Genomic DNA, 24,551 nt, shown 5'->3' on the forward strand with positions numbered 1-24,551 from the left:
GCCTGTAACTCGACACAAAAAGCGGTTCAATGGGTTGCGTAGCGCAACCCTTTCAAGCGGTTGGCAACGCATTTTTTAGATTTTCAAAACCAATTGTCAATCTCACTAACCTTTGATCCTTAGCAGGCGAGGCTCTTGCGACCCAAGTTCCTCTATGAACTGGGGAGTAGGGGCGGGATGGCCTAGAAGGTTCAATGCGCTCATTAAATCGTTCCCGACATGGTTTTAAAAAAAATAAAAAATAGAAAATAAAAATGTAAGGCGCGATAACGCCCGAAGCGATCTAAGGCCAAGCTTCTCTTCCAATTTGCTTGTGCTCCTCTTGATTTTTCCTACAAATTGGCCGGTCGGGCCCTACATGTTTTATGCCGACTCCGAACGGCATCTGCAAGGCAGATGAGTTTTCACTGAGAGCTTTTCATGGCAGAAATACACCCGGAGCGCTTGCCAAACACTGCCGAGGGGCGACCCCGCTTAGAAAATTTCCTTCTAATTGAAAGACCTTATTTCTAAAATTTTGAAATTGCTTTGCCCGGGGTGTGAACCCAGGGCATACGGTGTGGTAGGCGGAGCACGCTACCATCACACCACGCTGGCCGCCCGAGATGGTCTTGCTTGTACCTTAATAGTGCTTGTTACCGGAACGTACCGCATCTATATCCGGCAAAGGAATATGTTGTTACTCCCCGAACCTTGAATCATTTTGAACGATTTTATATAGCAACGTCGAAACCTAACGTGGGATATTAAGACTGTTTTTTAAGCTATATTATTATTATTATTATTTTTTTTTTTTTTTCAAATATATCAATAAATGTTTTTCTTTCGTATAGAGCATCGCTTTATCACTACAGGAACCGCAAAATATGCGCCGCTATGACTCACGTTCTTCACTCAATTCCAGTATTTCAAGTGCAATAGAAACCGAAAGTGTTGATACCGCATATAGAGCACGAAATATAAGTGAGAAAAAAATACCATTCCTATTAACTATAAAAAATTATTTTATGCAAATATTTGAAAATTTTCAGATTCATCACCTGCCGATATGCACGGCATGTGGTATCCCACTGTACGCCGCACCTTAGTATGTCTTTCGCGGCTTTATCGCTGTGTGGATCGTCCAATATTTCAAGGATTGTCACAAGAAGCGCTCAAATTATGCATACAAAGTGTATCTGCAGCTGCGGCGAAAATTTCAGCTGCTAAAGTATTTAAATGAGTACTTACATTTTCTTTACTCTATAAAAAAATCTCTGTTGTTATGCTTGCAGACCCCTATTGATGGTGAACTTTTCGAAATCAAACATTTACTTATATTACGCGAACAAATTGCACCTTTTCGTGTTGATTTCACTATCAAAGAGACTTCATTGGATTTTAGTAAAGTTAAAACTGCCGCCTTTGGTTTGCTACACAAACGCAAACAACTGTTCACTATGGGCAGTACTAATGCTTTACTCGAATTTCTGCTCGAAGGTACACCACAAATAAAAGAACATTTACTTGATTCACGTAAAGAAGTCGATCGTCAGCTGAAAATGGTCTGTGAACAGTTTATTAAAGATGCAGTGCATATGCTTGTATCGCCAATTTTACAATTTTTGGATAAAGCGCAAGCGCTATTACAAACCAAGAATGGTAGCAAGACATCGGCAACAGCTGCGACGAATGAAAAGGAGGGCGGCAGCGCTTCTACAAATCTAAATTATGCGTTACGTCAGAGCGCATGGGCAAGCCCACAGCATATTAGTGGTATCATACAAGAGTCGCAACGTTTAATTAAAAATAAATTGTCCATATTGCAACGTTCCATGCAATTGTATTTGAGCAATCGTGATACGGAGTTTATAATATTTCGACCTATACGTGTAAGTATTTTTAAATATATTAATAGCTTTGTATACACCTTTTCCAGTTTAAGTTCAGAAATTGACAATTCAAGTTCAGAAAATTGCAATTCAAGTTCAGAATTTCCAATTTAAATTCAGAAATTTACAATTCAAATTCAAAAATTTACAATTCAAGTTCAGATTTTCTAATTCAAGTTTAAAAAATTACAATTGAAATTCAGAAATTCCAATTTAAATTCAGAAAACTACAATTCAAGTTCAGAAAATTACAATTCAAGTCCAGAATTTTCATTTCAAGTTCAGAAAATTACAATTCAAGTTCAGAAAATTACATTTCAAGTTCAGAAAATTACAGTTCGAATTCAGAAATTTATAAGTAGGGTGTTTATTTTCAAAAGCTATTTTAATTAATTAATTTTATACTTATATGTTAGTTGCGGAAGTGTTGATGCTTCGTTAACCATGTTGCCAAAATGGTGGCTTGGGTATAGTGTACCCCAAGTTTTCTTCAAGATGTGTACATCCCGAACCTTGAAATCAAATGAAGGATAATTCTTTGCAACAAGTGCATGATGACGCTACGGCCAAGAAAGTACTTCAGTCGAAACAGCAATTTGGAAGAGGTAGAAGGGAGAGACCTCCACAGAGTTGCGAAGGTGGAGGAAGACTTGACCTCTCATGTTGCTCCCAATCGCCGTCAGTTACCGCGAAACAGGGAAAACTGGCATGATTTGTTACGAAACTGCCAAAATCGCGATTATGAATAATGATGGCGGATAAGTTGAGATATTTTGACACATTGCGCCAAGATCTATGCAGACAGTACCTATACGTTACTTCCGGGACGTTGACTGTTTAAGTGGTCATATCTTCGTCATCACTGCTGTCATACTCAGTGCAGATCAATGGTTGTGACGCTAAGAATATAGCTGGATAGCATTGCAATTGCTTTTTATGAGCGAGAGTTTTTTTCTTCGCGATCTCGCAAAATTGATTTAAACGAGTTAAGATGTCCAATGCTTCCTTAACACATAGACACCATCTTACATACATTTATTTCCATTGGATGAAAAAAAATACCCGACAAATTTTCTGAACTTGAGTTGAAAATTCTGAACTTGAATTGTAATTTTCTAAACTTGAACTGCAAATTTCTGAATTTAAATTATAATTTTCTGAACTTGAATTGGAAATTTCTGAATTTAAATTGGGATTTCTGAACTTAAATTGTAATTTTCTGAATTTGAATTGTAAATTTCTGAATTTAAATTGGAATTTCTGAATTTGAATTGTAATTTTCTGAACTTGAATTGAAAATTCTGAATTTAAATTGGAAATTCTGAACTTGAGTTGTAATTTAGTGAACTTAAACTGGAAAAGGGTAGTTTATTGAAGTGGACGATTTTTAAGTGGACAAAAAAAATCTGCATAAATAATTTTTTCTCAATTCTGCCAATAGAATAACATAATTCAATCATTTGTTAAACTGGAACAACTGCTCACTACAAATGGTTACAGCAACGATGATATGACCATAACCGGTTGTCCAAGCGCCGAACAGGTGTCCATACTATTATCCAGTGCCAGCATACTTGCCACTGAGGGTATTGTTAACTTCTCAGCCGCACAACGTAAACTTAGTACCGCTTCAAATGACGAGGCGCTAAACAGCAGTGCGCCACCATCGCGTAGAATAAGCTATGAGAAGCGTGTATCATTTGAAGTGGGTGTGCCCGGAGCAACGGCAGTGATTATGGAAAATCTACCCGAAATGCCCGAATCGGGCTCGTCAGCTACATCACCCACTCGCACTTTGAAATCCGAAAATAATAATAATGCTGAAGATGCTGCGGGTGTAGAAGTGAATATATAATAGTGTTAAAAAAATATCAGTTATAATATGTGGAATAGTATTTTATAAGCGCATGTGCGGAATCCGATCCAATTGGAACACCATATATCCACATAATTTACTTCGTACACGCAGATGCAAATGCTTCGTTTTATTTTGTTATTATTTAAGTTTACATATGTATGCATATAATTATTTGTCTACATTTAAACTTAAATCAAAAAACGTGTATTCCATGGGCCAGTCTATTTCTGTATGTACGTATGAATGGATGTTGGATTGTATATGTATTAATTATTAGTATATAGTGAAATATACTTATTCATTTATGAAAAATATATATGCCAAAGATTTTTATTTCGAAAAGACTTTGAAAGTATAGCATTATGCTTTTAAGATGGTTCGCTCAGATATATGTAAAATTTCGGGAAATTAGTACTGTTGTCCTGAAAATATCGCCAAAGCAAACAATAAGTTGTCAAAGCACTCGAAATGCAGTCCTAAAACCTTCAATTAATTTTTTAAAACACAAACGAGCTAACAACATTGCCAGACACAAATAATTTCGTTCTTGACTTTATATTGAAGTTTTATAGATATTTGTTGCATATCAAAACGGTATGTCCTCGATAACAAATCGATGGCACGACGATAACAAATTTGTACTGCTGCGATAACAAATCCATGACTTAAAGATAACATATCGATACATAATCGATAATTTTTGCCTAAAAATCCATAACTATTCGATGACAATTCGACAAGTTTAAGATAACACGAAGATAGAAAATTGGTCACACTCCGATAGCAAATCGATATGTTTTCGACAGCAAACCGTTGATTTTCGATAACAAGCCAATAACAAATAATACTCAGATAATAAATCTATAACTAATATAACATAGATACATTTTCTATAGAAATTCGATTACTTTTAAATAAAATATCGATAACTTTCCCTAAATAATCAATAGTTTCTCTTTTCTCCAAATTCTCGAGAATAAGCCAGTTACAAATTGGTAACACTCCAATAACAAATCGATACTTTTTCGATAGCTTTTTGATAACATATCGATAAACAATCGATAATAAATCGAGAACATCTATAACGGCGTTAACCAATTGGCATCTTATCTTATCGATAACTCGTCTTTACCACGTCGATAGCCTACCTTCTTTTGGTAACATATCGATAAGCAATCGCTAACTTTTTGATAATAAATCGATAACGTCTATAACGTGATTAAAAATTGGTATCTTATCTCATCGATAACTCGTCTATACCACATCGATAGTTACCTACATATATCAAACCAAAAACTCGTCGACCGGAAATATATGTATAACACGTCTATAACAAACCAATAACTCATCGATAACATACCGTTAACACTTCCATAACAAATTGATAACACTGTGCGGCTTCGGTTCCGGCTTCAGTTTTGACTCCTAAATCTTTCCTTTCTCCTATTTTTCTTTCCTCACCATTCTTTTACTTAACTTTATTTTATCTCGTTTTCCTTTCCTACGGAAATAAAGATAGATACATTATTGTGAGGCAATGCACTGCATTTTCACAGCACCTCATCCAAGCCAAGCTCTAGGATGGTGCTTGGCTTTAGTGTGTTTGTGCTTATGTTCTAATTTTATGTTCACAAAGGGTAAATTTGACAACAACCCCTTGCAATTATGACAATATCATCCGCGTGCCCTGGTAACGGATTCCGCGCTTTGTAAGCCTCTATGTTTGGCGACTACTAGGCTCCACAGCAGGGTTGAAAGGCCAGACATCCCCTAGTGGTCCTAATCTGCCCTCCATCATTAATTGATGTTTCAGCAATCCTTTACGTAAAGAGCGTTTATCCACATTCGTATTGGCTTTTGAACCTCTCTTCTCAAGCACGCGGTTCACACTATGTTATTGTTGTTGTTGTAGCGATAAAAATACTCCCCGAAGGTTTTGGGGAGTGTTATCGATGTTGATGGTCCTTTGCCAGATATAGATCTGGTACGATCAAGTAACAAGCACCATTAAGCTCCAAGCCCGACCATCTCTGGAACGATTTAATATCCATCTTCCCCTACCCCCTAGTTCCATGGAGCTTGGGGTCGTAAGAGCTTCAGGGTTGTGTAGCGCAACCCTTTCAATGGGTTGCCAGCGCAATTTATAGTTTCGCCAACCCAATAGTCAACCTCACCTATCCGTGGTGTTTCAGCTTTATCGTGGGATGCGTTGTCAAAGGTCGCCTTAATATCAAAAGGACATAGTGTCTGACTATCCGCCCAACTATATATATATATATATTGACGCGACTTGCAGCTTAAGCCCGTTAATTCGAGCCATCGGCATACATGTATATAGTATGTTCTGCTGTTTCCACACCCTTGGCTCAACCCTCTGGCTCTATTGTGGCCCCAAGACTTCTTTAGAAGCCCAAGCACGGGACCATGTAGTTCGTAGCCCTATATTAAGAGGCGCCAAGGGCCTAGGTAGGGTGATATTCCACCCAGCCTTCGAAATATCGTTCGAATTATGTATATAGTGGCGCTCAAATAAAATTTATATTGTGGCGAATGTTGACATCACTATGATGTTAGTAAACACCCACAACAACAAAAACAGCAAGCCGCCACACTTGCGTACAAGGCAATCCACACACATAACCATCAGCTCGAAGTGAAGAGATATTTCACATACACACATGAAGTCATCAGCTAAGATCAGAAGATGTTACTTACACATACACGCGCATATAGCTAAATAACCAAGTATGCGATACAACTGTTCCATGTTGTGAAAAGTCTAGACTTTAGGAGAAGTATGCGAACGAGGCAACTGAGAGTATAAAAGCAGCGCAAGCTGAGGAAGTGAATTTTAGTTGTAAAGTACTACTCCCAAAGTTGACTATAAAGACCATTTTGCAATACTGAATATTGGTGTTATTTATTCGTTACAATTGATGTCAGAAGAGGAATTGTTGAATAAATTCCAGAGGCAAACAAGGAAATTGTCAAGTTAAGTGATTTGAAGATCCAGCAACTCAAAAAGGAGTTGGAGAACCGTGGGTTGAATACAAGCGGCAATAAATCCGATCTTGATGGCGATGAGACAAAAAAATTGGAGGGGAAAAACGAAACACCGCAGACAGTGGCAAACACAGACTTGAACATGATATTTCATTTTATTTCATTTCTTTATTGAGTCAATGGTAACATACCTTACTGACTATATTACAGGTGTACTTAGGACTAAATTATTAATTTAAGTATGACTTAATGTGATAGATAGTAAGACTCAATGCATGCCTTGAAGAGAGACCTAGACATGGCAAAGTCAAGATCTAGACTCCTACATAGGTGATTGAATTCTACAAATCCTCTTAAAAGAGGAGCAAAGCTGAAGTAATTAGAACGCAACACTTCAATACGGAATGTATTGTGAAAGCGGAGGGCTCTGTTAGGGACATTGAAAGTTACCTGACCCAGAAGTTCGGAACAATCAATAGCACCAGATATTATATCAAAAATAAACATTAAGCCTTGAACGGAACGCCTGACTTCAAGTGGCAAGACATTTATAAGCATGGATCACGCATTGTAGGGTGGCATGGGATTATCAAAGTGTAGAGGTTGAAGAGCAAATCGCATGAATTTCCGCTGAACTCGTTCAATTCTTAAAGAGTATGAAGAGTATATCGGATTCCAAATGACTGAGGCATATTCTAACTTTGAACGTACTAAGGAATTATACAAAATCTTTCTGGTATACGGGTCTTTGAAATCCTTCGCATATCGTCGTAAGAAAGCTAAGTTGGCATAAGCTTTTGGTATAAGAAAGTTAACATGATTAGTAAAGGTAAAAGATGAATCAAAAATTACGCCAAGATCACGAAACTCATCAACTGAGGCAAGTGTTACGTTTGAGATCGAATACACGGGCGAAAGGATATTCATTGACTTAGTAAACGTTATGTGACAGCATTTATTACAGATCTTCCTGCAGACGCAAAGCATCAGAAATACTGGTGATCTTACGGAAGAGTTTTAAATCGTCTGCATAAAGTAAATAATTGGAATATTTTAGGCAAGAGCCAACATCATTAATAAAAATTATGAATAAAATAGGACCAAGGATACCTTGTGGTACACCGGAAGTTGCTAAGAATTTGTAGGACTTAGTTTTCTCCATTTCAACAAAATATATCCTATTTTGTAGGTAAGACTTCAGCCACAACAGAAAACTTGAATGAAAGCCCATGTTTTCAAGTTTCCACAAAAGTAGTTTATGCGAAACTGTGTCAAAGGCCTTGGAAAAATCTGTATATATGGTGTCAACTTGACATCCATCCTTGAACGCTGAGACACAAAACTGGAAAAAACCGCTAGATTTGTGACAGTCGAACGCCCTGCAATAAAACCATGCTGACATGGATCGATTATTTTATTGATAGCGAATGATAACTTGTCCTTAACTACCTTTTCAAAAAGTTTGGAACAGGTCGACAATTAAAAACTCCGGTCGAAAGAGAAGTATTGAAAATATGGCGCAATGGAACACAAAGGGAACTACTACACTTTTTAAATAAAGAACAGGACAAACCATCTATATCGCTTTTCAGTGAGGACTGTAAGGAGGAGATACCCTTAATAATGTCCATTTCAGTTACAAACAGGGACCCAAAATTTAAAGGCTTTGGTGTATCAAAAGAATACCTGTTGTTATTATCATCCGCATCAACAACAAATGTGGATTTGAAAAAATCAGCAAAAAGGTTTACTGTAACTCTGTAACTCTGAACTGGTATCGTTAAATTTCACACAGGTTGGGATATTGGTACAACCTTTCTTAGACCGAACATAGTTCCAAAAAGATTTAGGATTTGCTTTTAACTCATCCTCAAATCGGGAAATGTATTTACTGTATAAGAACTTATCCAGAACATTGAACTGAGTCATATAATAGGTATACTGATCTTTAAAAGAAATGTTGAGAGTCGCTTTATATAATTTATGGTACTTATTTCTTTGATTTTTCAGTTTTTTAACCTAGTAGTGTACCAGGGTAGCTTGTGAACTTTAACCGGAAGTAAAGCGAGATTCGTACTGAAGATGTCTGACAACACAAGCAAGAAGGCATCGAAGCATTCGGCAGGGTTTTTAGCAAAGAAAATAGAGTTCCAATCAGTTTCAGATATGAGTGAGTTAACAGTATCATAATTTGCATCCTTGAAATTATAGGAGCGGACAGTATTATTAATGTTGTTATTCGGCACCAGGTCGAAGAATTCTATAGATAACGATAATGGTACATGATGCATATCAGACTTATAAATAGGAAACGTACATTCGGTCAAGTGGGTAATTAGATTCTCATCAACAAAAATAAGGTCCAAGATATTATTTAACTGGTTAAAGAAGTGGTTAATCTGAATTAAGTTAGCCCCAAAAAGGGTGTCCAAGAAATTGATCTCATGAGGATGATTGATATTAGTAGGCGTTAGTACGTTGTCATTAATAATTTTGGACCATACAACCTTACTTAGATTGAAATCACCCAAAACGCAGAAATGACTATCAACATTGTTTTCGTAAAGGTCAAATATGTTATTGACATGAGCACAGTACAGCGAATCTGAGCTGCAAGGTGGAAAGAGACACAAATAAATAACTTGCCAGACGACCCCATAATACAAACACAGAGCTGATCCAAAAGCGAGTCACTATTAGAGAGCAGAACAAAGGAAGAGAGAAGGCGACGTCTTACAGCAATTAATACTCCACCACCTCTAAGACGTCCCGTTTTGATGGGATCTCTATCCTTACGATAGGTGTGGAACAACCTTTGATCAAAAAATTCTGAGTCTGAAAAGTCATCATTGAGCCAAGTCTCGACAATAACGTAGACATCATAATCACACCGTGAAGTGGCTAAAAATACTTCTTTAGACTTCGTTCTCAATCCCGATATATTTTGATAATAAATGGTTATACTTTTATTAACTATGCGATTGTCACACTTAGCTAAGGCTTGGTAGTTGAGCCCTTTGCTTTTTGAAAAAAACGAAAAGGTTTAATTTTGACATCTGATGGCCATAACGAGGAGTCCAGCAGCTTATTATATATAGAAGCCGAAACTCCAAGTTTGAAATTACATCTAGATAACAATTTGGGATCAGCGTCTTTCTTAACCAATTTGAAACAATGAATTAATGAGGGTGAAATGTTTGCATTTTTCGAGACGTAGTCAACAATATCACTTGCGTTTACGGTTGGTTTAAACGACGACAAATGCAACCATTTCAGACGAACAGCTAAATTAAGGTTAGCATTAGAGTTACTACCTACCACAATAGTGGGCGATCTACTACGAATATTTTTATTATTGTCACTAGATTTTGTAGCGACTGATACCTGATGGCAAGAACGTGCAATATCGGAATACATAGGTATGTTAGTAACAGGTGTAGCAGAATTGTTGCTAGCTATACTAGTTGATTCAGCAGCAGCATTCCCAGACGTCGGCAGCAGGCTCGATGCATCATTACATGAACTAAAACAAATCCACAGTAGCACACTGAATAGATGATGCAGTCGGGCTTTTATTCCCAATATCATCTGTTGGCGTTATAGTTATTGGCTGCAATAGCGGCACAAATGTCCGAAATGTCATCACAAACATGTCATCGCAACTAGAATCCCAGGAGAACCGTATAACAACCAAGATGAAAACTCAACTAAAAGAATAGAAGACATATATGGCATCCCAACTGGAATCGCAGGACACGTATATCATCCAAATTGGAAGCACAGGAGGAGCGCTTATCATTGCAGGTAACACAAATGTATTCGTAATTAGAAGCACAGGAAGCAAGGGTATCATCAAAACTTGAAGCGCGGGATGCAAAAGTCGCACAATTTCAGGCAGAAGTCCCCCAGCTGTTTCATCGAGCAATCCCAAGGTAAAAACTCAATCTTTTGGCGGTTTTGTTCCTTTCCAGGTCTTTAAGCCACAGTTTAAGAAGACCGCAGCAGTGAATAACTGGAATGCTGAAGATAAAGTTGCTGATCTATTCGTACCATTGAAGGGACCAGCAGCTGAAAACCTACAGACGATTCCCGAAGGAGAGCGGAATAACTATGAAGCATTGATGGCTGCTGTAGAACGACGTTACGGAAGCGAACACAGGAAACAGATCTAACAAATAGAACTGCAAAATTGCTACCAAAAAGCTAACGAGACTTTGCAGGAGTTTGCTTCGGATGTTGAATGATTGGCGCATCTCGCAAATGCGGACGCGCCCGTGGAATACACCGAGAGGGTTAAAATTCAGAGCTTTATAAATGGAATACGGGATGTCGAAACGAAACGAGCTACATATGCGAATCCAAAACCAACTTTTGCTGAAACGTTATCACATGTACTGATTCATGATGTGGAAGTACAAAGACCAGAGTGGGTGAACACAATATTGGAGGCGCTGAAAGGATCGCAAAAGATGAACAAGAACGAGCCAGATGTAAAGATCGAGAGCTAGCTGCAGCTGTTGAATGTCCGTTAGCTCTGTATCACAAATCGGAGGAAAATCGAGCAGTCTCACCGTAAGATGATATGTGGATGGCAAGGATCATTTACAGACTTTAGATACGGGCGCATCTCCTACCATAATCCGATCTGATTTGGTCAACAGGAGAGTAAAGCCATTACTCGGAGCAAGCTTGCGTACGGTCACTGGCGTGTACAACGAAGTACAGGGAGAAGTGACATGTGAGGTCGTAATTGGGAAGGTCTCGGTTCTGCACAAATTCGTTGTGGCAGAGATTGTTGATAAAGTCATATTGGGAGTGGACTTCTTAGTTGACCTTGGCATCAGGATCGATATGCAGAGAAGGATTATGCGCTATAAGAACAATGATGTGCCATTTAACTTTAGTTTTGAGAAGGGGCTCAGCAGTAAACGAGTGCTGATGGAGCGAATCTCCTCGAAAGACTACAAAAGCAAAAGGCAACAGCAGTAAGCCGGGCAAAGATTGGTGGAACGAATGGAACACATAAATCAATACCGAATGTGGGTGACTTGAAACCAGGGCGCGGTACTGTAGTGAAGCGTCAGAACGATACAGATTATGCAAAGACAATACATCAAGCTAAACCTCTTCGAAGTAGTCTAGTGGCCAAACAACAGAGTGTGAGGCAACGAGCCAAGATAATGATTAGTAAGATGAAACACAGGTACGACGAGAACAACAATTCGGAAGGGTTCTCGGAGGGAGATTTGGTACTGTTAGACAACCATCACCGGCGGAAGGGTGTTTCATCCATCCATTCGATGCAGTTGGGAAGACCCGTACAAAGTTGTGAAGCGGATCAGTGATGCCGTCTACTGCATACAAACAATTGGGAAACCACGAAATGGAAGGGTGGTACATTTGGAGAGGCTAGCAGCGGTTGGATCGGAAAATTTGTCTGATCAGGACGATCATGCTGTTAGTAAATAATCACAACAACAAAAACAGCAAGAAGCCACAGTTATGTACAAGGCAACGAAGAATATTCATAACCAGCAGCTCGAAGTGAAGAGATATCTCACATACACACATATAGTCATCAGCTAAGAACAGAAGTTGTTACTCCCACATACACACGCATATAGCTAAATAACTAAGTATGCGATACAACTGTTCCATGTTCGTGAACAGTCTAGACCAGTGATGGGCAAAACGGCTCGTATGAGCCTTTTGCTCATACGGGCACGCTTTGCACATTTAAGTGCTAGGTGAGGGACGATCAAGTGCAGGTATGTGGGCCGAAGAACTCAGGAAGAGAATAATATACAAACACACATAAGAATCTGCTCATCTTGCTTAATACATATTTAACAGTACCAAGCTATGTGGAAAATAGACCTGCCACCGCTCTTATTATGTTCAAATTATTAAGCGTTTTAGGATAAACTAGCCTTTACCGGCGGCTTCGCTCCCACTAATGGCCACAAATATGTAATGTCGCTTTTGTGATTCACAACTCGAACTAAATTTTCAGTTGTAATTTAAGTTCCTTTACGATTCAAATCATAAAGAAAAGTTTAAAAAACACGCATGCAAGACATGCTCCAACAATTTTTGCAGTGTGGATTTAACGATATATGTATGTGAGCTGAAGAAATTTGAAAATTCCTCCATAATTTGAAATTTATAAATGAAAGCAGTTATGTTTGTAATAAAACTGGTAAAATTAGTCGTTATTTATGCGATTTGTACCTTTTTTTATTTGTAAACTGATACTTTTCTTTCTAGGCTCACAGCAACACTGCCAACAAGTCTGAAAAGCCAGGATTGTATACGAAACGTGCTTTATACGTTTTTCTACTACTACTTCCTCTAATAATACTACTTTAAAAATTCTTTTTAAAATACTTTTATGTATATATTGCAAAATGAATCGACTTGCATATAATTAAATGTATGTGAAGGCGAAATGAATGTCAATAATGCGCTGCTTAACATAAAGTCGACTTCAGTCTATGATTATTCCGTTTTTCGTATTTCTTCGCAAAAAATTTATGTTTTTGTTTTCCTACTATTGCAACACAGTTTGGGAATTGGGTTTCGAGGTTGAGAGAGAATATTTTCATCATTGTCAACTGTACCAAGTAGCGCAACTAATAGCTGTTCTCAAAATATGCACACACAAAAACATCACTAATGGCCATATTACGGAAATCTTAGGGAAATTGAAGTTAAATTTTTAAACAGACATAAAATGTTATAATTTTGGAATATACAGCATCTAGGACACCTTAATTGCAGTAATTGAAAGAAAATGTTTGTTTATACTCAAGTATTTAATTATTTTTTCTAAATTTATCTTTAATATTGATGCAATGATTGATCCAATGCAACTCTGCTCTTCCTACTGTTCTTCATTCCACTCCATTCGAGTGTCTCTTTCACTGAATTCGAGTGCCTTCCACTTATTCGCAACATAACCTCTATTTAAGCTGCCAAACTATATAGTAAATAATGATTTTCATTGCAGTTTTTTAGTGTTTCCGCAACCTTCTTGCCATAGATGAATGGATTTGCAACTCTTTGTTTCGAGAGAGCGCTGTCAAAATGCCCAGGCGAATTCATTACAGGTGGTGTTATCCCATCAGCTGATTGCTTCTTCTTGATAGTTTTCCATACAGCGCCTTGTACTACAACATGTCAGTTAATCGAAATCAATGAAAATTTTCTTTTGACTTGACATTCTTCCGCACGGCGAATTGGTTGAATTCGCTTTGCCACCACCTAGTATAGATTCGCCTTGCAAAATGCACATTTTTGCCAACGATGCCACGCCAAACAAAAATGAATAGATCTGAATATGGGGATTTTTGACATACATTTCGGCGATTATAGTTTCAATCATTTAATAAAATGATAGTCGTAAAATATTCATTTCTTTAAAGTTATTTTACAATAATACGACTAGTTAGAGTTAAATATAAACAAATCTAAGTAAAATTTACATTTTGATTAAATTAATTAGTCAAATATTGTAACGCATTTAACTCACAGTGAAAACCATATATTCTTTTGAAATTTCAGTAAGTCGGACCTATGATATAATAGTTAACATAATTTAGTGGATAGGGCTTATCCTACATGTCTGAACTTCCAGGTTCTGTGATCAAAATGGACTGGTTGCATCGCGACTTCATATTTACAAAACTTGTTTTTAGTGATAACTTTTGAATACGAAATAATATTTACCAAACGCCTTCGAACTAATAATAGCTATCATCCGGTGGCAAAATCTTGAGCTAGATATATAATTTTGCATGTAAATGCAACAACAACGATTTGAGCCAGATAAAAACATATAGAAGTCTGGTTCAATTTGTGAGCCAGATAATTTGTTAATTACTTCTTTTTAGGTTGGCAACGCGGCCTTTAATATACCTACTTTTTCAAAAATAGATGTCGCTGCTTAGCCTTTCGCCGTATGCGTTAAATGAAAAACAGCGGCGACATCTGCCTATCACATTTCACGTGTGCGAAAATTTCACGACATCTGCTTCTCAAGTCTCTCAATGATCCAGAGCATTCCCGTGAGAATTGAGCGTGAGCCGGAGCTGTAAAACTCACTGAAAGACGGCAAATATTTACACTAAAACAAGTATTTTTATCCTTTTTCCAATAATTTTTGAACGCTATTTAGGTCAAACTAAAGTTTACCAAAATTTTTGGCCCGTTTATCGTTTTAGCTGACACATTTTTTGTTCTGGCACCCGCTTCAGCTGGCGCGAGGGATTTATCTGTGATTGTTGCCAGCACAAATTTGAGATAAATCCCTCCTGAGAGCGGAAAAAATGAGAGAGTTTCGTATCAAGTCATCTTTGCTTCTTGCGATGAATATCGTTTGAGACGAAGCGTACGATATTTCCAATGTATTTTTTTACTCCCCTAACACCCCAAAACACACAAACGTCTCACCTAGCACTCGCTGGTAGTGAAATTGATTTAGGAGCCGAAAATGGGCCCATCCCTGGTCTAGACCTTAGGAGAAATATGCGAACGAGGCAACTGAGAGTATAAAAGCTGCGCAAACTGAGGAATAACTAGTTTGATTTATGGCATTAGTTGTGATGTGAAGTACTACTCCCAAAGTAGGCTAATAAAGAACATTTTGCATTATTGAATATTGGAGTTGTTTATTCGACAGTTCAGCGATTCGAACGTTAGCAGTAGGTGCAAAATAATCGGAACCACCCAAAACTCATTACAATATGATTTTGGTGTCATTGGAATATTTGCATAAGTACATTTTCAGAATTGTATGCCCAGACCAGCCGACGCTGGGTAGCACTGAAATGAAAACCCCTGGTCGGGAAAACTCCCGAGTCGATCCGGTACATAGAACCGGCTTCCTTGGTAGTCCGCTAGTTTCTAATATTATCCACTGAGATCCTACATATATATTGTAACGAATTTAGTGAAATTCCGCTTATTCCAAACCTTCTGCCAACGTTCGAATCGCTAAACTGTTGAATAAATAACTTCAATATTCAATAATGCAAAATGGTCTTTATTAGATAACTTTGAGAGTACGTCACAATACCTCTTACTTCACAACTAATTGCGTGTTTAAATCAAACTGTTTACTGACTACTCAGCTTGTGCTGCTTTTATACTCTCCGCTGCTTTATTCGCATAATCATACTAAGGTCTAGTAATTTCTCGAACTTCATGCTTGGTTACCAGCCATATACAGGTATACTTGTAGTTTGTAACCATATGCGTGTGTATATGTGAGTACTATTTCGGCTGATGACTACATGTGTTTGTGCGTATCTCTCCGTTGCCTTCCATGTATGTGAGTAAATGATGATTGATTTGATGTACACAAGAGTGGTCCTTTATTGTTGTTGTGCCTTTATTTACATAGTATCAGCCTTTATTTACTTAGTATCACTCAGTGATGCTAATATTCGTCACAATATGAAAAAAATTTATATGAAGAGGAAATGGCAAATTTATTTAGAGATTTTGTTTCAAAAGAATATGCATATATAGATTTTTTATTTGATTTATTTTTTTTCAAATTATATATTCGATTTTACAAAAGGACGGATACAATTTCATTTATGTTAAAAATTTTTTTTTTAAAAGCTCTTCGTTTGCAAAATCTTTGCTAGCCTTTCTTTGTATGTAGGTGTAACTAAATTTATGTAATAGTTATGCAGCTTACAAAAATTTATTTTTTACAATGTTAACTTATTTGTCGTCTACATGTATATGCACATAAATATTTACATGCAAACTGTATGCTTATATATAAATATGCATGTTTATGAGAAAAACTAACAGTTAATATAGATTAATCTTTTTTTTAACAATACAAAAACTTCAATAGTAATAAAATTTTTATAGTGAATTTTAAAATTTTTTTTCATATTATTTCTTTTAGAAAAGGAAAATGCACTTTTGATTGCAATGATATGTACTACTTATTAGGGTGGGTCGATTTATTAACCGATATCGCGCCATCGATTTTTCGATAGGATTTCGGCTCAGGAAAAAAAGTTCCACTACGTATACCCAAAAAAATAATTTTCGAACCTGCGAAATTTAATTTTTTTGACTTTTTTTCAATTTAGATTTTTAAGGTTTCTTTCATGACCTACTAAAAAATTTTCATTTGATTGTAAAATTTTCACCTATACTCTGTCCGACCCAAAAATGTTCGCTAAAATCGTTGGCGATAACAGTTTTTTTGAAAGAAATTTTTTTTTGGGTCGGACAGGGTATATATATGAAAATTTTTTAGTAGATCATGAAAAAAACCTTAAAAATCAAAGTCGAAAAAAATCGAAAAAATTAAATTTCGCAGACTCGAAAATAATTTTTTTTTTTGGGCATGCGTAGTGGAACTTCTTTTCCTGACCCCAAATCCTATCGAAAAATCGATGGCGCGATATCGGTTAACTTTGGTCCTACAAATCGACCCACCCTACTACTTATACTTATGTATATCTAACACATAAGGCCAAATAGCCAGTTTAAGACACATTTGTTGACTTTTTTTTTGCCGCACTCATTGTGAGATTCTAAAATATTTGATTGCGTTCGTAACCTAATATTGAAAATTGCAAACTAAGTAGATTATGTAAAAAATACATGTGTACGGCCGGATAGATTAATGTCGTATGCTACATTTGAATGTTGTTGTAGCGATACATTTGAATGCTTTCGCACAGTGGTTTGTTTTGTTTTGTTCATAGTAGCAATTGTAATTCATTCAATTGAAAACAATTTTCACATACTTACGACATTAATCTATCCGGCCGACGGTACTTAAAATATAAGCTCTTAACGCTTCATACCTACCATATAAGTACGGCTATAAAGACGAAAATAGCAGCAAAAATTATTAAAATTTTCAATTATTTTCTTTCTTTGTTAAGTGTCGTTAATTTTAGAAAACACTTTAATGAATTGAAAATCTTTGTGAATATTTGGAATACCAGTGCTTTTTTTATAAAAAAATATAAAAAAATACATTCAAACATTCTTCATTTCGAGATTAGAACTTTTGGACTAAACTTGATTGGACTATATAAAACTTCAAACTCAAAAATTTTGTGAAAAATATAACTTTCAAGAGAATTTTTGAACACATTTCAAAAATACGAATTATTTTGTAATCATGTTCAAAATTGAGTTACATTTTTTTATAAAACAATTCATTAATGTTTTCCTAAAATTAACGAAAAAATACACAAAAGAATAATATAACTTAGGGCTGTGAACTGCATCCGGATTTTTCAACTATCCGGATAAACCGGATATTCGAATAATCGGATAGCTAAGCAAAATATCCGGCTATCCGCATATCCGGATTCGTAAATGGAAAATCCGGATTTTCGAACAGCGGAAAATTCGGATATCCGTATGTCCGGATACTGGAATATAAAAGTTGAATATCTGCATATCAGAATTGAACGAAGCAACATCTAAAAATTATTCACAAAATATGTTTGTAGATGATTAAATTAACGTAAAAAATGGAAAAGCTACAATGTTACAAACATCTACAATTTTTTTTTGTTAATGTTAAATAAACATATGTATATGGTACATCAATTGGTAGCTTTCACTGGATATCCAAAAATACGGTTATTAACCGGATCTTCATAAATCCGGATAGTTTCACAAACGAATATTAACCGGATATCCATGCCGTCCGGATTTTATCCGTGTCAGCGGATATCCGTATGGATATCTGGATATTCGAATTTGTGGATAGTCCCAGCCCTAATATAATTACAAAATTTTTTAATGTTTAATAATGCTATTTTCATATACACAGCTGTACATACACGCGTGTATGTATATTCTACGTATGAGGTTTACAAATTTATTTACTTAACATTAAATTAATTTTGTGTTTGTTTTCATCGTTTCAATGATCTACTTATTAAAGACTCCAAATAAAATTATTATTAATGACTTCATCATTACATTAGATTCAAGCTGAGAAAAAAATGTTTGATATAAAAAAAATTGTACTTGTTTCAAAATATATATAAAATAATATAAAAAATAATGGTTTTTCTTACATTTACTCCTTCTTTTATTATACAAGCCCAAAAAACATAATTCAAAAACTTAAAAAGGGTTATAACACCGTGCGCCAGCTTAAAGAGATAAGTATGCGGTATATGAACTGTGAAAGCAAATGAGCGCTTTTACCAATAACTAAAATTTTCATTTTTTACCAGACAGTGCGCTGCAGTTTGTCTTATCGTTAAAAGATTGATTTAAAAATTATGAAAAAGGTATATCGGGTTTTATGTGAAAGTAAGCGTATAAATGACTTTCATTCAAAAAATCATAACTCAGAAGCTAATAACACTAATACCGTGGCCGTATCTCTTTTTTTTATAGGTTTTGGCATTGGTACAGCGTTTTTACTAAATGAAATATGAAAAAAAATGAGCGGATCGAATCGATTGTGATCTAAAATTTCACTACTAGTGGACGGACTACGGTTACGCTGGCAATTAAGCTGCATTTACATACATATGTAACATTAGGGTGGTTACAAAGTATATGGTGGATTTTAATTTTTGTTCTATCTTTCGGGGCACCCTCCTAAAATATGCTAATAGATCAGAAAATGATTATTGTAAAGTTTCAGGCCAATCCGATAATGTTAACACGTGCCTCATTGAGGTCAATGTTAGGAAAAACAGCGATTTTTCAGAAAACATTTTAGTGTTTCGTCAGAAAAAGCGAAATCATTTATGCGAAGAACTTCACTCATATAGCATTCGATAGATAATTTTATTTGTATTAATTTTTATCTTAATGATATTTTTATAAAACGGTTATTTTTAGCAGTATTTGACATTTATCCGATCTTCTTAATCTTAATGCGGCCACCCTGATCGGATAAATGCCAAATACTGCTAAAAATAACCGTTTTAAAAAAATATCATTAAGATCAAAATTAATACAAATAAAATTACCTATCGAATGCTATATGAGTAAAGTTCTTGGCATAAATGATTCCGCTTTTTCTGACGAAACACTAACATTTTTTTTGAAAAATCGCTGGTTTTCCTAACTTTGACCTCAATGAGGCACGTGTTAACATTATCGGATTGACCTGAAACTTTGCAATAATCATTTTCTGATCTATTGGCATATTTTAGAAGGGTGCCCGAAAGATAGAACAAAAATTTAAATTCACCATATACTTTGTAACCACCCTAATGTAACATGCAAAAATATTAAAATATTATGTATCGAACATATACATAAATATTTTTTTTAAGAATTCGCTGAGCATGTTGTTTTCTCATTGTACATATAACATTCAATTTTGTCTTTTCTAGCTTATACTCTATATACTTAGAACTATAGATATTAATGTGATTTGTGAACACGAAAAAATAAAATTTAAAAAATATTTCTCTTTAAAACCTAGTTTAAATTTTGACAAACATGATAGTAGAAAAAAGTGTTAGGTCAACTAAATTAAAATTAACTTTTTTGTTTTATTTTTTAAAATTTTGCTTAGCTTTAAGTGAGCAAAGACATATAATTCAAAACGATATGCGTTCGACTACGCAACAAATAAATAAATACGCTAAAGAATAGTAGCGACAAAGACATACTTGCACGCCAGCTCATGTTGTAAATGGAGCAATATGGACACTGTGAACTGCCGCAGACTTCACAAATATTCAGCAAATATGTTGGTAAAGAATCGAAAATGGATTCGTTGAAGCGCTCTGAAAAAAGAGAGAAGGAAATAATATATTAAAAGTTTAAATAGAAACAAGGAAAAACAAGTAAGGAAGGCTAAGTTCGGGTGTAACCGAACATTACATACTCAGCTGAGAACTTTGGAGACAAAATAAGGGAAAATCACCATGTAGGAAAATAAACCTAGGGTAACCCTGGAATGTGTTTGTATGACATGGATATCAAATGAAAGGTATTAATGAGGGTTTTAAAAGGGAGTGGCCTTTAGTTGTATATGTGAGGGCGTTTTCAAGATATCGACTAAAATGTGGGTCAGGGTAACCCAGAACATCATCTGTCGGGTACCGCTAATTTATTTATATGTATATGTAATACCACGAACAGTATTTCTGCCATGATTCCAAGGGCTTTTGATTTCGCCCTGCCGAACTTTTTCATTTTCTTCTAATTAATATGGTAGGTCTCACACGCATTTTACAAAGTTTTTTCTAAAGTTATATTTTGAATCAAAAAACCAATCCAATCACAATGTTTCATCTCCTTTTTTTCGTATTTGGTATAGAATTATGGTTTTTTTTATTTTTCGAAATTTTCGATATCGAAAAAGTGGACGTGGTCATAGTCGGATTTCGCCCATTTTTAATACCAAGATAAAGTGACTTCAGACAAGTACGTGAACTAAGTTTAGTAAAGATATATCGATTTTTGCTCAAGCTATCGTGTTAACGGCCGAGCGGAAGGACAGACGGTCGACTGTGTATAAAAACTGGGCGTGGTTTCAAACCAATTTCGCTCATTTTCTCAGAAAACTGTTATCGTCATAGAAGCTATGCCCTTAACAAATATCACAAGGATCGGTAAAATCTTGTTCGACTTATGGCATTAAAAGTATTCTAGAAAAAGTAAATGAAAAAGGGCGAAGCCACGCCCATTTTGGAATTTTCTTTTATATTTGTATTTTGTTGAACCACATCATTACTGGAGTTGAGTGTTGACATAATTTACTTATATACTGTAAATTGATGTTGTTTTTATTTTTATTTTCGTTACTGTAAAGATATTAATTTTTTTTTTAAAAGTGGGCGTGTTTGTCATCCGATTTTGCTAATTTTTATTTAGGACTCATATAGTAATAGGAGTAACGTTCCTGCCAAATTTCATCATGATATCTTCAACGACTTCCAAATTACAGTTGCAAAACTTCTAAATTACCTTCCTTTAAAAGTGGGCGGTGCCACGCCCATTATCCAAAATTATACTAATTTTCAATTCTGCGTCAAAAGGTCAACCCACCTACCAAGTTTCATCGCTTTATCCGTCCTTGGTAATGAATTATCGCACTTTTTCGAAATTTTCGATATCGAAAAATGGGCGTTTATAGTCCGATTTCGTTCATTTTAAATAGCGATCTGAGATGAGTGCCCAGGAACGTACGTACCAAATTTCATCAAGATACCTCAAAATTTACTCAAGTTATCGTGTTTACGGACGGAAATCCAGATCTTTTTGATATATAGAAGTCTATATCTATCTCGATTAGTTTATGCCGTTAAAGGGTACCGTTATGCGAACAAAATTAGTATACTCTGTGAGCTCTGCTAAGCTGAGTATAATAAGGACAAGCTTTGTGTGGATCTTAACAATTTTATCATATAATAGGCTGTCCATTCTCTTAGAGGTTTTTGATGTGTAAACAAACATCATTGTTATTGGGTAAAATGTAATGCAAGTGTACACGTAGTGCGTGGTATTCGTATGCTGTATCAGGGAATATAGAATGTAAGCGTAAGTGTAGCACCTATACTGTAACGTAATGTCAGAACAATGTACGTGGTAATGTTGATATGAGCAAAATCAAACATCAATTCAAGGCACGGCAAGCAAGCCAAATCACAGCGAGGAAAAGTTTGTTATCGGTGTGTTAACGACGAGGTGTAAACGAGTTATGTTCTTGTTATCGAAGTGTTATAATTTGCTAACTATAACAAAAGGTATCGAGCGCTTCCCAAAGCCGTCGGTTCTATGTACCGGAGCGACTCGGGATTTTTCCCGACCAAGGACTGCCATTTCAGTGTAACCCCATTTAATTTGTTCCGTCCCTCCCACAAATTTTCATCCTCCCAGCAGCTCCTTGCAGCGGGACTGCTCCATATTCTCTTGCTCCGGGAAGGTATCGAACCCAATCCGGGTCCGTCTCCTGACCCCGGTCCTGAGAAATGGTTTTGCTGCATCTGCCGAAAAATAATCTTTTTAGGACGGTAGTACTCTTGTCAGTGTGTCTCGTGTAAGGGATGGTTGCATCGGACAGGTTGTTCTAAGCTAGACCCAAAAAGTCCACGTAATTCTATAAATCTTTTGTGGCTCCTTGCTGTTCACGTCCTAGGACGTCCCGTAGTCTGCGCCTTAGCCCCCCCCCCCCCCCCCCCCCCCTAACTTCCAGCAGCCCCGCTGCTCAGCAAGCCACAACAAGTACCCGCTGTTGCTCGCTCCCCACGGCGCCACCACCTCACACGGCTGATCCCACTCATACTTACAATCTCCGTAGTAGAGTCGGGAGCAATGCCGATCATCAGCCCCTGCCCCAGTCTCCTTCCCCCCTCTTTTCGGGCAGCAATTGTGTAGGTCAGGGAAACAGACTCTTAGTCCCTACCTCCCTTTGCACCGTTTGCCAGCACAGAATATATACGTTTGCGACATCCGCCCAATGCAGCTCCTGCCATGGACGGTGCCACTTTCCTAGATGTTCTGGTCTCCGCGACGGCAACCCCCCGACGGGTTTCATTGCGCCATGTTGCCAGGCCGCATACCCAGATACACCGGGTACCCCAATGCCTACCCCAGACGTCTAGTCCCAGGGCCTCAACAGCAATCGCGTTCTGGCCTTCCACAACCCAGGCGTAGTCACCCGCCACTTACTCCCAGCGTGACGACATCCCCCCTATGCACTTCAGAATTCTGCAGTTAAACTGTAATGGATTAACTGGGAAGATCACGGAGATAGTCGACTTCATGAAGCGGCACAATATCCGCATTGCTGCGATTCAAGAGACTAAACTCACTGCAAGATCTGCATTGCAGACCTGCTCTGGGTACAATCAATATCATATATTTGACACTGACATCGACCGCAGAGACAGTGTCTTTGAACGTCAAGGATTATCTGTCCGATCGGGCGATGCAAATCTAGAAATCATCAACATCTACATCCCTCCTGTCACCTGTTGCCCCAGTGGATACCGCCCTGATATCAGCGGCGTACTCACTGGCAATAATCGCATTATCTTGGGAGATTTCAATGCCCATCACGATCTATGGCATTCAAACTTGCAGGCAGACAGTAGGGGTGAGATGTTGGCGGATCAAATAGAAGAAACGACGTTCTGCACAATAAACGGAGACGCCCCCACACGTATGGTAGGAAGCTGTCATAGCTCGCCAGATATCTCAATCGTGAGCGCAGAACTCGTAAACTGCGTCCACTGGCAGCCGAAGGTAACATTGGCATCCGACTACCTGCCTATACTTATTTCGTTCGAGCGCCCCGCCGACTTCATCGTCTCAGAAAAACGCACTTCCATTAACTTTAAAAAAGGAAAGTGGGACGAATACAAATCCTATACAGCAACCGCTTTGCTGCCCTCCCTATCCCAACTGATGCCCGCCAAGGGGAGCGTGCTTTCCGCAAGATCATTGAATCCGCCTCGGCTCCTTTCATTCCCGCCGGTAGAATTCCCGAAATTCGGCCCCACTTCCCGGCAGAGGCCGCAAGTTTAGCGAGAGAACGTGACCTTATAAGACAGCTCGATCCCGGCGACCCCCAAATAAGCGACATAAACCTACGCATCAGATTGCTTGTGGATGAACACAAGCGGGTGAAATGGGAGGAGCATCTAAGCGGTTGTAACCTCTCTGCCGGTGCAGGTAAACTTTGGTTCACTGTAAAGTCCCTATCGAATCCGTCTAGGCACAATGACAAAGCTTCCACCGCCTTTGGCGACAAAGTGCTGTCGGATGCGAAAAAATGCGCGAGCGCTTTCTGCCGACAATACATAATGCATTCTACGGTCGACAAAAATAGACGGAGGGCC

General features: G+C 37.2%; 2 protein-coding genes across 4 annotated transcripts in view; one reads left to right on the forward strand and one right to left on the reverse strand.

The window, feature by feature from the left end:
• Positions 1-4,043, forward strand: part of Cog3 (conserved oligomeric Golgi complex subunit 3) — a 39,170-nt gene extending 35,127 nt beyond the window's left edge. The window contains exons 6-9 of the mRNA XM_067767595.1: positions 834-963; positions 1,032-1,210; positions 1,275-1,871; positions 3,313-4,043. Of these exons, the coding sequence (XP_067623696.1) occupies positions 834-963; positions 1,032-1,210; positions 1,275-1,871; positions 3,313-3,726 (1,320 nt within the window). The 3' untranslated portion in view covers positions 3,727-4,043. The remainder of the gene's footprint in view (positions 1-833; positions 964-1,031; positions 1,211-1,274; positions 1,872-3,312) is intronic.
• Positions 4,044-16,260: 12,217 nt separating this feature from the next.
• The window catches only part of Mcr (macroglobulin complement-related), a 71,804-nt gene continuing 63,513 nt past the window's right edge, over positions 16,261-24,551 (reverse strand). For all 3 annotated transcript variants that reach the window (XM_067767596.1, XM_067767597.1, XM_067767598.1), the window contains exon 9: positions 16,261-20,489. In XM_067767596.1, the coding sequence (XP_067623697.1) occupies positions 20,278-20,489 (212 nt within the window). In that variant the 3' untranslated portion in view covers positions 16,261-20,277. The remainder of the gene's footprint in view (positions 20,490-24,551) is intronic.

Source organism: Eurosta solidaginis, chromosome 2, assembly GCF_040869045.1.
Source record: "Eurosta solidaginis isolate ZX-2024a chromosome 2, ASM4086904v1, whole genome shotgun sequence".
Classification (NCBI taxonomy): Eukaryota; Metazoa; Arthropoda; class Insecta; order Diptera; family Tephritidae; genus Eurosta; species Eurosta solidaginis.